Source organism: Macrosteles quadrilineatus, unplaced genomic scaffold, assembly GCF_028750875.1.
Source record: "Macrosteles quadrilineatus isolate MER2022 unplaced genomic scaffold, UCM_ALF_1.0 Scaffold_1__1_contigs__length_201487025, whole genome shotgun sequence".
Taxonomy (NCBI): domain Eukaryota; kingdom Metazoa; phylum Arthropoda; class Insecta; order Hemiptera; family Cicadellidae; genus Macrosteles; species Macrosteles quadrilineatus.
In genome coordinates, this window is record NW_026542594.1 from 151,194,010 (window position 1) to 151,208,045 (window position 14,036).

At 38.4% G+C, this 14,036-nt stretch overlaps 1 protein-coding gene across 2 annotated transcripts in view; it reads right to left on the reverse strand.

Annotated features, from left to right (window-relative positions):
- The window catches only part of LOC128987414 (fibroblast growth factor receptor homolog 1-like), an 83,498-nt gene that overhangs the window by 26,897 nt on the left and 42,565 nt on the right, over positions 1 to 14,036 (reverse strand). The window contains exons 6-10 of one of the 2 annotated variants that reach the window (XM_054408258.1): positions 13,735 to 13,916; positions 8,132 to 8,267; positions 7,619 to 7,834; positions 5,280 to 5,468; positions 696 to 874 (exon numbers count right to left, since the gene is read on the reverse strand). In XM_054408258.1, the coding sequence (XP_054264233.1) occupies positions 696 to 874; positions 5,280 to 5,468; positions 7,619 to 7,834; positions 8,132 to 8,267; positions 13,735 to 13,916 (902 nt within the window). Of the gene's footprint in view, positions 1 to 695; positions 875 to 1,093; positions 1,279 to 5,279; positions 5,469 to 7,618; positions 7,835 to 8,131; positions 8,268 to 13,734; positions 13,917 to 14,036 lie in introns of both variants that reach the window. The other variant, XM_054408250.1, reaches the window with a different exon arrangement.

The following is a 14,036-nucleotide window of genomic DNA, read 5'->3' on the forward strand; positions in this document are numbered from 1 at the left end:
AGAGCCACTGGGGCGGAGCCTGAAAGGATTTTTGAGATAAGAATATGTCTATGTTCTTGGGTGTCTAAAATTGGGAATGTGAGCTATCATCATGCCAAATTCCAGCCCAATCTGACCAGTAGTTAATGTGTGATTGAACTTCAAACAAACAAACTAACTAACTAACAAACACACAAACTTTCACGTTTTGTGAATCCATCCCCAAAGCCGCCCTTACTCCTTATTTGTAAAAATACTTTTAATACTTTTCAATGAAATGGCGACCATACAAAGTATCAAATAGACCGCAGATTTTTCATAGCTTTTGTAATCTCTGCAGCAAATATCTCATTAATTTCAAAATAACGAATCATCCAAAACATTAACGTGATCTATAAAAGTTTTTAGTAAATTTCCCTGACTTTGTTAGCTTGTATTATGAGTTGCAGACAAAAATATCGTTAGTGAGGATCATTGACCAATGTTTTTGATTTGAATAAATTTTTACAAATACATCGAGGAATGTATTAGCACTAGATTAGTAATTAACTATACAAAGGCAAGTTAATTAATAAATAAGTATAAATTAACAAAACCAATGTGCAAACAAACAGGCATGCAATTTTTTTGTTGTTGTTGTTAATTTTTGCTGATGTGAGAAAAATATTCAAGACTGGAAACAAGCGATGCACCCCAAGCAGCATGCAATGTAATACCTTCACCAAATCTGAGTTACTAAAGTCTGTGAGGTTAGAACCGTTGAGAACACCTCTCGCCCAGCCCACGTGAGGGTGCAGATCAGACAAGACTTTGCAAGTGAATGAGCCCGAAGTACCAACCAATAGAGTTAGGTTCTGTGGAGCTTCAGTCAGGATTGGGCGGTGATGAAGGCGTTCTACATAACACAGACATTGCTCAATACATGTGCTCTTAGTTTATGGTTAATAACTATTCAATGAAAACATGTGCTTTATCAAAATCATATCTCGTATGATAAATGATTATGAACAAAAATTATGTAGAATGTTAATACATAAAGTTTGACCAGCTGGAAACAATAAAGCACATGTTTTAATGAAGCATTTCGGCAGCATCATTCTTAGCCTAGGCTTACCTCGTAGATTATTGTGCCAGTTGGCAAACTCTCTTTATCATCTGGGATGTAATCGGCCTTAATCCACTGAACGTGGGGCTCCAAATCTGACAAGGTCGGACAGTGGAACGACACAGACGAGTTTACCAGAGCAGTTACGTTCAGAGGAAACCCTTCCTTGATGTAGGGCTTGTGAGGGAAACGCTCTAGACAAACCACATTCTACTCATGCAAATGCTTGCAAACTACACAACTCAGAACAACAAAGTGTTTTTATTGCTCTTTTGCTTATGCTACATGCCATCAAGCTTGTATATGCATGGGCTTTTTTTATTTGAGTCAACATAATTAGGGAATTAATTGATGTTGTACCAGCTAAACTGACAGTACTGAATATCAGATTGTACTGGTATTGGTAGTTGATACACCAGTGCAACATGTGTCTCAGTCTGACATCTGGTGAAAATCCCTTCCAACTAATAGTCAACTACTACTAATGTTTTTTTCTGCTCAAAAGTATAAGATAATTGTTCCAATAAACATTGACTTGTAAATATTGAATACGATAGGTTTTATTTTTCAGTTAGTGCATATGAAGGATCAAATAGAATTTGTTTAAATAAATCCCATGAAATACCTGCTATGAGTGGGTATTTTCAAAATTCCATCAATTTAAATTATTGAATATTGCTACTACGGATCTAAGAATGGAAATTAATAAGTTACAAACACTGAGCTATAATAATAACTGGAGTAACCACTCTGTGTTTTAAAAACGTACCACTGTTTTTGCTGGTTTTGTTTCAGAGTTTCGTTTTGTTAGGTTGGCCGGGTGATCGGGTTGGTGGGACTTGTCAAATTAGAGGCAAAATCAAGATGGCGTCATCCTGTTTTGTTGATGATGATAGTAAACAAATATCTGCCAACTTAACATTATGATTGCAATATAAGTTTATTTATTTATTTTACGAGCAAGAGCAACCCATTTTAACAAGATCATAAACCGATGGTCGTTATTTAATCAAATGCCACAGGGCTATTGGCCTAAACCAATATCTCCAAACCAGGAAACTTGACTAGCCTATTTTCACCACATAGCTTGAAAAGAGGTAAATAAGTTAGTATTTATTTACTATCAAACAAAAACAATTTATAATGTTTCAAAATAACTTTAAATACTGAGGTTTTAACGTGCAATAACTTAAATAAGTTTTTGATACAAGTCCTTGAAATAACGGATAACATAACCCCAAATAAATAGTATGTGAGGTTAGAATGAATTGTAATTATTTGACAGCATCCCACCAACCGATCACACGGCCAACCTAACAACACGATACACCAAAAACAAACCAGCCAAAACAGTGGCACGTTTTTCTCTAACGTTTAACCAGAGAGTAGTGACTCCAGTTATAATCTATATCTCAATGGTTACAAATTGTAACCAAATAATAATAGGTTATGTCTCCAAAAGTTGTTTGTAAATCATGAACCAAACTCTAGTGTCATTTTGGGAGGGACAGGTTAACAGGCAAAGTTATAAAAAAATAAGTTGTGAAAGGAATAAATATAAAACTCTCTAATACATCTCTACATGTTGGTATCTAATTTGTATATTGGCAAATTATTAGTGCCCCTCTAGTTCATGCAAATAAGTTATTACTGTAGTGATTATTTAACTCCCCATACAAGTTTTCTAAATTGTAATTTTTAATTTAACATGATATATTTTTTCTTACCACTGTACAAAAAGATCACATTCACATTGCCATGACTGGGGAAAGTACACAATAGCTCATTTATGCTTTATTCGTTTCTGCTTATTAAATCAGCTGATTTCACTGCAGCGTAAAAAAAAACAAAACGCTCTAATAGTGATGATCTAGTTTATACTTATTTCAAACAGAAAAAGCAAACATAACCTAAATGACATTTTGTATACAGCTAAAAATATAATCTGTGTATTATGATAAGCAGGCCCGTTTTTGACCCTCTCAGCGCTCTAGGCACAACTAATAGTAGCGCCCCTTTGCAATATATATAACAGGGTGTCCACCGACCGCGAAATCCGGGAATCATGCGGGAGTTTTTTGAACCGGGAATTATGTGTGAATTTTGTATTCCTACCTGGAGTTTTCAATTTACCGTGATCGCTCACGACAACAGTGACGTGTCTGTGACCGCGGGAAAAGATAGTATATTTACACACGCCCACAAGGGATGATCAGAATATTGCCACGATCACGGAAGACGATGATAACGTGCACACGACCGCCAGAAACACCAAGAATTTTGCCACGATTGCGTAAGACGATGATGATCTAAACAAAACTACGGGGGCATAATTAACATTTTGAAGCAATTGCGGGAGACGATTGCCGTACCATGTATTCTTGACCGCAGGAGATACAATAATGATTTCTACACGGCTGCGAGGTATGATTGAATTATGCCACCATCGTGCAAGACGATGATAATGGCCACATGACCACAAGAAAAGATCAGAATTTTGCGTCATTCGCGGAAGACGATGATCTCCATATGTTTGCAGGGGATGATTACCTTTTGTCCGCAATTGCGGGAGACGATTACGATGTCTAGACGACAAAGACAGACGATTAAGATGTCTACAGGACCGCGGGAGATGTAATAATGATTTCTACACGGCCGCGAAGGATGATCAGAATATTGCCGCGATCACGGAAGACAATGATAATGGCTACACAATCGCGGGAAAAGGTATTTTGCCTAATTTCCTGGAAGAGGATGATGATCTCCACAAGACCGAGGGAGATGATTACCATTTTGCCACAATCGCGGGAGGTGATTACTATGTCCACACAACCGCGAGGGACGCTATAATAATGTCTTCACGGCCGCGAGGGGTGGTCAGAATTTGTCCGCGATCGCGCAAGACGAGGATAATATCCTCACGACCACGGGAAAAGATCAGAATTATGCCTCATTCGCGGTAGAAGATGATAATCTCCTCACGATCGCGGGATATGCTCATATATTGCCTCGATCATGGAAGACGAAAATTATATCTAAATGACCCAACAGCGGAAAATAGTAAGAATCTTGCCGCAAACGCGGGAGACGATTATGATGTCTACACGGCCGCGAGGGATTATCAGAAGTTTACCGTGATCGCATACAAATACAACTACCAATTTTTTTTATTTTCCAAATCTTTGAAAAAAATATTTTCCCCTAAAAAAGCCGATTGCCTCGCGCCTTAGGCATAGTGCCTACCGTGCCTATTCGGTAAATCGGCCCTGATGATAAGTTAATTATAGTGGTAGGAACAATCTTGTGTTTATAACGAGTACAAACAGTGATTGCACACTCAAAATGTATGGCCGAACAAAGCTTTAGTTCTCAAGCGGCAATGACGTACTTTGCACAATTTCAATATTGGTAGTTTTCTGTGTAATACAGTTTTATGTAAAATATTTTAGTTATCTATACCTATATGAACCAATGCCTCTTCAGCTTGTTCGTCTCTAAATAGTCCGTTTATGCAAAAATGTTCTGTTAATTTGGCAAAATTTCAACTCCAAGTATGGTTACTCATAATCAAGGTTAAGTCCCAATACAATCTACAAACAATATGAATTCTACAAAAATCTTAAATGTTAATTATGTTTTAGTCTCGAGCCCAATACGATTAGAAATTACTACTTTTGGATTTTAAAGATGAGTGAGGAATTCTCAAATTTAAAAAATACAACAAAAAACAGGCAAACAGTTCATTCGACTGACATTACATGCTGACTTACCTGTAATATTTATCCTACAACTTGAAAATGGTTAACAATTTTGTAAAATAGCAAAGTAATGAATAGATACTAATCAACATAAACATTTCCATACGGGGCCTGTCCAGAAAGTATACATCAGTAGTTGTAGTATAGCAGTACAAATATACAGTATATGATTGTTATTTCGAATTAATTATGTTGACATCATACCATACCTTATAGTTTAAGAAATAAATTTGTTTACATAGTTAATATCAATGTGTATCAAAACCAATTATTAATATGCATGTATTTGTACTTCATAACATATTCTGGTGATTTGATTTCTAGGTTTAAGAATGGGCTCAGATACCATCTTTAATCACGATCACATTTAAAACACTTGCTGATTTGACTTTACTTCACTAGAACTGTATTAGGGCCTATTGATGTTAAGAGCATACCGTGTATCTCTGCTTTGAAAGTGAAGTTGACGCAGCCGAACACATTGCAGACGACGCAGGTGTAGTTGCCTGTGTCTGACTCTACCAAGTCCTCCAGAATCATAGACCAAGGTCCATATCTCACCTGACCCAGCTTCCTCTCTGGGATCTCGCCATTCTTGTACCACGTGACATTCGGTGTCGGGTTTCCTGCAAAATACATGGCAGGTAATTTATAAATTGATATTACAGAAATGTGTTAACATTTAGTTAACAGTGTTTAAACAGACTTGAGGGAAATCGTAAGAACATAAGAATGAAGGATATGTTGCATTGTGTCTAAATAAGTTTTCCTGAAAACATCATTAATGCTTTAGAGTATCACTTATACTTAATGCTGCCAGTATTTCAATATTATCAATTAATTTATATGGGGAATGGGGACGCCACCTAGGTGAGTATTTGGACTTAAATGAGTGAAGGATCAGTGTAGAATGGTGTGAGATGCCCTGTGTAGCTTAGTTACTGACTAAGATCAGCTGTTTCATTAGTCAGGACCATCAATGAAAAGGGACAGCTAGGTCCAGTTTCAAACCATCAAAAAACTACAGACTTTTCTCTGGATAGAACCAGCGACCTTTTGATAGTTAGGCGAGCACTTTAAGCACTTAACAACATTGAAAAGAGTATATATTCCTAAAATCTTCAATGCTAACAGTTGTTAAAAATTGTAAAGCATGCCATAAATTGGTATTATTAGGAGTTGTAGCTGTGAACTGATCTGAATACATTGGGTCTTCAGCGGCGCTCAGGGCCCGTGGTGCAAGGGGGCCTTGAACGGGATTTTTGGGTAAATTTTACCAGAACCTGGACCTGCACAACATATAACATAAATCCCAACACATCATAACAATATCTATAAGAATATTACCACACGTTTTTTTATGATGAAAATTTGTTAAAATTAGTAAGATGAGCGCTAGGACAAGTAGTTCACAACAGCTAAACTGACACTACTTGACCGATCGACAGAAATTCTCAACTAACCGAGGCTGCCTAGATCAAAAAATGTTCTGTAGCCATACGGGTTGCTTCAACTGCCCTCTTGTCCTGCGTGAGGGTGCTTTAACAGGGCTGTATTTAAATGGGGCTGTATTTAGATGGGGTCCTCGGTGGGTCACACCAGAGAGGCCCCTCTGCTGTTTCAACTGAATCAACTCAACCATTTTGTTACGATCAAATATGTGAATAAACCTAGGAGTCTGGAACACTAGCTAATAAATATTTCCATTCATTCACTAATCCTATGAGGGGACTGCGGACTAGATTGGTTCACTTTGGGTGAGGTTAAAAATGTTACATTCGGGTCTCAGGCCAAAATCGATTTTGTTCAAAATATGTTCGCTTTAAGTGTTGATTTTAAATGGAGAATATCGATTTTTTAGCAGAGACGAGCCTAGCCTACAAGCTTGAGAGATCTAGCTCAAATCTAAAAATTGAGCTCAAGCGAAGCTTTTACGACCACGACAACATCGCAACCGCAGTCTGCGAGGATCACGTCCACAGGATCACGTCCACGCAATTGAAAGTTTCATGTTTTTGCCGTGGTCGCAGATGTCAACAAAAACATTCCCCTGTGGTTGACATTGTCACCGCGCCCGAAGGATGTGTTCAATATTTTGCTGCCATTGCGAGAGACAATAATGATTTCCAGACAATCGCTGGAGACGATCAGGATATGGCTGCGAAGTGGAAGGCAATATTGATGTTTTCATGACCGTGCAAGAGTTTTTGACGCTATTGCAGAAGACGATAGTGTAGCATATATCTTTTTCCGTGGGATATATTTAGGATTTTGCCTCGATTGCATAAATAGATGTTTCTGTCACCATGGGAGATATTAGAGATCTAGTAGCGATCTTGGGTGACAACAACGTTGTCTAGCCTACAACATCGTTTCCATGTTGTTTCCATGACTATAGAAAGTATTCACAATTTTGTCGAGATCAAAGAAGACGATGATGACACTTCAGTGCCTCGGAAGATACCGTGCCAAACCCAAGTGCGAGCTTAGGAGAAAATAGCTGTGATTCGTTTTTAAAGATGATTGGGAGAGGGGGGTGGACAAACTTGAGGGACCCGTGGGTTCTTATCGCTGTCACTGTGGGTTTTTAATGTTTTTGGCTAAGGAATCAGCTGGTCTTAGTAGTCAATCGTAAGCAATGGGACGTACAAAATTTCATCTCGTTAATCTAAAACTCAAAAGTTACTTACAATATTGTACAGCCATAAAAATAGAGTGATAGAGTAGTCTGCTTATTTGGACATGCCACAAAATGTTTATATCTCAGAACACCTACCTTCTGCAGGACACTTGAGCCGCATCATGTTGCCAGCAGGCTTGGCTACAATGCGATGCATCTTGTCCATCTTAGTGAAGCGAGGCGGCGAGTCCTGACCTGTTAAGTTGTGGGCGCCTGCCATCACCACCTTGTCTGACACTTCGATGTCATCGGTGTCAGTATCAACCAATGCCATTGCAGGGGCAACACTGTGACTAGTGCTTTTCCCAGCGCCTGCAAGAGTACATTGGAAATCATACATTGTGATTGTATACTTAAACTTTAAAACACTAATATTCAATTCATTTAGTTTTGTTGTTCAACGGAGACAAAACAGTAAAAATTATGTTTGAGAAAATTTGTATAATAATGAGATTAATAACATAGGTACTCCTTGGATTAGCGTTGAGCTATACTATAGATAAATTTATATAGGCCTACTACACAATAATACAGGTTTAATCATCTTCTAAAATTGTAAACAGCAAATTTTACTTTATTATACAAATATTTAGTTTACAAAGCTTATACCTTCGGCAACCTGAAGCCAGACACTGCTGTAGTCTTTGCCTCGAGGAGTGGTCACCATACAAGTGTACCAACCGTTGTCTGACTCTCGTAGATTCTCCAACATCAACCGCTGAGGATCATACATATCAGCTTTGTTCTGAAAAATATAACAAATTGCTCAATAACTTAATTTGAAATTACATGTTATGAGTAAAAAATTTATTCAAGAATAAAATCAATGTCACGAGGGGACCTGCTCAAGGGGAACTGGTCACGTTTGAGTCATACTCAGATTTTTACATCTCCAGATACATTACACAACTACTTACAATCTATCTGAGGTTGGGATCACTAGTGTTGAGCCTGGAAGGGTGACTGTTGTGTTGTCATGTTTGAGCCACACTAACTAAATGTTACATCTCCAGATACATTACACACTACACAGCTACTTGCGATATATCTGAGGTTGGGATCACTTAGTGTTGAGCCTGGAAGGGCGAGTGTTGTAATGTTTAAGCTACACTAACAGATTGTTACATCTCCAGATACATTACACAACTACTTACAATATATCTGATGTTGGGATCACTAGTGTTGAGCCTGGAAGTGTGAGTATTGTCAAGTTTGAGCCACACTAACTGATTGTTACATCTCCAGGTACATTACACAACTACTTACAATATATCTGATGTTGAGATCACTAGTGTTGAGCCTGGAAGGGTGGCTGTTGTCATGTTTGAGCCACACTAACTGATTGTTACATCTCCAGGTAAATTACACAACTACTTATGATATATCTGAGGTTGGGATCACTAGTGTCGAGCCTGGAAGGGCGAGTGTTATCATGTTTGAGTCACACTAACTGATTGTTACATCTCCAGGTACATTACACAACTACTTACGATATATCTGATGTTGGGATCACTAGTGTTGAGCTTGGAAGGGCGAGTGTTATCATGTTTGAGTCACACTAACTGATTGTTACATCTCCAGGTACATTACACAACTACTTTCAATATATCTGAGGTTCGGATCACTAGTGTTGAGCCTGGAAGGGTGACTGTTGTCATGTTTGAGCCACACTAACTGATTGTTACATCTCCAGGTAAATTACACAACTACTTATGATATATCTGAGGTTGGGATCACTAGTGTCGAGCCTGGAAGGGCGAGTGTTATCATGTTTGAGTCACACTAACTGATTGTTACATCTCCAGCTACATTACACAGCTACTTACGATATATCTGATGTTGGGATCACTAGTGTTGAACTTGGAAGGGCGAGTGTTATCATGTTTGAGTCACACTAACTGATTGTTACATCTCCAGATACATTACACAACTACTTAAATCTATCTGATGTTGGGATCACTAGTGTTGAGCCTGGAAGGGTGACTGTTGTCATGTTTGAGCCACACTAACTGATTGTTACATCTCCAGGTAAATTACACAACTACTTATGATATATGGTTGGGATCACTAGTGTCGAGCCTGGAAGGGCGAGTATTGTCATGTTTGAGTCACACTAACTGATTGTTACATCTCCAGATACATTACAAAGCTACTCACGATATATCTGATGTTGGGATCACTAGTGTTGAGCCTGGAAGGGCGAGTGTTATCATGTTTGAGTCACACTAACTGATTGTTACATCTCCAGGTACATTACACAGCTACTTACGATATATCTGATGTTGGGATCACTAGTGTCGAGCCTGGAAGGGCGAGTGTTATCATGTTTGAGTCACACTAACTGATTGTTACATCTCCAGCTACATTACACAGCTACTTACGATATATCTGATGTTGGGATCACTAGTGTTGAGCTTGGAAGGGCGAGTGTTATCATGTTTGAGTCACACTAACTGATTGTTACATCTCCAGGTACATTACACAACTACTTTCAATATATCTGAGGTTGGGATCACTAGTGTTGAGCCTGGAAGGGTGACTGTTGTCATGTTTGAGCCACACTAACTGATTGTTACATCTCCAGGTAAATTACACAACTACTTATGATATATCTGAGGTTGGGATCACTAGTGTCGAGCCTGGAAGGGCGAGTGTTATCATGTTTGAGTCACACTAACTGATTGTTACATCTCCAGGTACATTACACAGCTACTTACGATATATCTGATGTTGGGATCACTAGTGTTGAGCTTGGAAGGGCGAGTGTTATCATGTTTGAGTCACACTAACTGATTGTTACATCTCCAGGTACATTACACAACTACTTTCAATATATCTGAGGTTGGGATCACTAGTGTTGAGCCTGGAAGGGTGACTGTTGTCATGTTTGAGCCACACTAACTGATTGTTACATCTCCAGGTAAATTACACAACTACTTATGATATATCTGAGGTTGGGATCACTAGTGTCGAGCCTGGAAGGGCGAGTGTTATCATGTTTGAGTCACACTAACTGATTTTTACATCTCCAGGTACATTACACAGCTACTTACGATATATCTGATGTTGGGATCACTAGTGTTGAGCTTGGAAGGGCGAGTGTTATCATGTTTGAGTCACACTAACTGATTGTTCAAGAATCAAGAATTTGTATTCATCGTTAACGCTATGTACAACACATGCAATGGATGAACGTCATAATAGTAGCCTAAAGTTTACAGGCAATAAGGCTAAATAAATATAGACAATAAAATATAAACAAGTGCAGAGTACATGCAAAAAGTATCACAGTCATCTTAAAAATAAAATACTGAAGTTTATAAAAAACATAGGTATGCAAAGACTAGAGCAAACATGAAAACAGGTGCAATGTGTATACAATACATGCAGTGTGTTTAAAATAAGTTAGAAAAAAACATAGCAGGGGCAAGAAAACAGTATAAAATTTACTAACAAACAGACAGATAAATAACTTATAAAACAACTCAGCCCTTGGCTATATCACAGACAGACAGAATTTAAAATTGAATATCAACAGGCAATACAAAGAATTCATCGAGCTTGTAAAATGGCCTTGCAACCAACCAATTGTAAACAGACAACTTAAACTTAGTGAAAGATACATTATGTGCAGAAACAGGCAACTTATTAAATAGATTAATATACATAGTGCGATGCTGGGATTGTGATTTACTCAAACGAACATAAGGCTGATTGAGTGAGGACATGCTTCTAGTGCAATAACCATGCACACTACTTCTGAGTGGATACTCATGCAGATGTTGCTTAACATGCAACAGGCAAACATAAATATACTGGTTAATCACTGTCAAAATTCCTTCGCTGACAAAGAGTGGTTTACAGTGTGCTTTAAAAGCTGAGTGTGTGATTATACGCATCGCCTTTTTTTGTAAGCGCAAGACTTTATCAATACTGTGGCCATTCCCCCACAGACGAAGGCCATAAGAAATTATTCCATTAAACAAAGCATAATACACATTTTTCAGGTACACTTTAGGGATCAGCTTCTTTAAATGCCACAAAAGAGAAATCACTCTAGATAGTCTGGTACAAACATTCTGTATGTGAGAATCCCATGTAAGTTTGGTGTCAACAGTAATACCTAAAAGCTTAACGACAGAATCTACAACTACATCAGATTGAACATCAAACTGGCACAAGGAAAAACATATTTGTTGAGTTTTATTGGTATTCAAAAGGAGGCCATTTGCTTCAAACCAGATTGTGCCATCTGCCATCACATCAGACATAATATTACAGAGCTCAGCAATATTGTTACCTGAACAGAAAAAGGTAGTGTCATCAGCAAATATGACTTTGTTACAACTAATATTTACAGGAAGGTCATTAATTAAAACAAGGAACAGAAAAGGGCCCAGAACCGATCCCTGGGGTACACCACTTTTGACTACCGTTACCTCTGAGAGACTGTTTTTAAAACAAACTTGTTGCCTGCGGTTTGCCAGATAATTAATAATTGTTACATCTCCAGGTACATTACACAACTACTTTCAATATATCTGAGGTTGGGATCACTAGTGTTGAGCCTGGAAGTGTGAGTGTTGTCATGTTTGAGCCACACTAACTGATTGTTACATCTCCAGGTACATTACACAACTACTTACAATATATCTGATGTTGAGATCACTAGTGTTGAGCCTGGAAGTGTGAGTGTTGTCATGTTTGAGCCACACTAACTGATTGTTACATCTCCAGGTACATTACACAACTACTTACAATATATCTGATGTTGAGATCACTAGTGTTGAGCCTGGAAGGGCGAGTGTTATCATTTTTGAGTCACACTAACTGATTGTTACATCTCCAGGTACATTACACAACTACTTTCAATATATCTGAGGTTGGGATCACTAGTGTTGAGCCTGGAAGTGTGAGTGTTGTCATGTTTGAGCCACACTAACTGATTGTTACATCTCCAGGTACATTACACAACTACTTACAATATATCTGATGTTGAGATCACTAGTGTTGAGCCTGGAAGTGTGAGTGTTGTCATGTTTGAGCCACACTAACTGATTGTTACATCTCCAGGTACATTACACAACTACTTACAATATATCTGATGTTGAGATCACTAGTGTTGAGCCTGGAAGGGCGAGTGTTATCATTTTTGAGTCACACTAACTGATTGTTACATCTCCAGGTACATTACACAGCTACTTTCAATATCTGAGGTTGGGATCACTAGTGTTGAGCCTGGAAGTGTGAGTGTTGTCATGTTTGAGCCACACTAACTGATTGTTACATCTCCAGGTTCATTACACAACTACTTTCAATATATCTGAGGTTGGGATCACTAGTGTTGAGCCTGGAAGTGTGAGTGTTGTCATGTTTGAGCCACACTAACTGATTGTTACATCTCCAGGTACATTACACAACTACTTTCAATATATCTGAGGTTGGGATCACTAGTGTTGAGCCTGGAAGTGTGAGTGTTGTCATGTTTGAGCCACACTAACTGATTGTTACATCTCCAGGTACATTACACAACTACTTTCAATATATCTGAGGTTGGGATCACTAGTGTTGAGCCTGGAAGTGTGAGTGTTGTCATGTTTGAGCCACACTAACTGATTGTTACATCTCCAGGTACATTACACAACTACTTACAATATATCTGAGGTTGGGATCACTAGTGTTGAGCCTGGAAGTGTGAGTGTTGTCATGTTTGAGCCACACTAACTGATTGTTACATCTCCAGGTACATTACACAACTACTTTCAATATATCTGAGGTTGGGATCACTAGTGTTGAGCCTGGAAGTGTGAGTGTTGTCATGTTTGAGCCACACTAACTGATTGTTACATCTCCAGGTACATTACACAACTACTTTCAATATATCTGAGGTTGGGATCACTAGTGTTGAGCCTTGAAGTGTGAGTGTTGTCATGTTTGAGTCACACTAACTGATTGTTACATCTCCAGGTACATTACACAACTACTTTCAATATATCTGAGGTTGGGATCACTAGTGTTGAGCCTGGAAGTGTGAGTGTTGTCATGTTTGAGCCACACTAACTGATTGTTACATCTCCAGGTACATTACACAACTACTTTCAATATATCTGAGGTTGGGATCACTAGTGTTGAGCCTGGAAGTGTGAGTGTTGTCATGTTTGAGCCACACTAACTGATTGTTACATCTCCAGGTACATTACACAACTACTTACAATATATCTGAGGTTGGGATCACTAGTGTTGAGCCTGGAAGGGTGAGTGTTGTCATGTTTGAGCCACACTATCTTACTCTCCTCCATGTTGGACACTTTACAGATCAGCCAAGTAGACTCTCCCACACTCATTGTTATGTTGCTTGGTGTCTCCACGATGATTGGCATATCTTTCTTGTCTCCTAAACAAAAATGAGGAATATCCTTACTATAAACTGTGCTTAACCCTCATCACAATAATTATTATTTAACTTTAATAGTACTGAACAAGTTTTTTTATTAGAATAGAGTTATACTAGTGC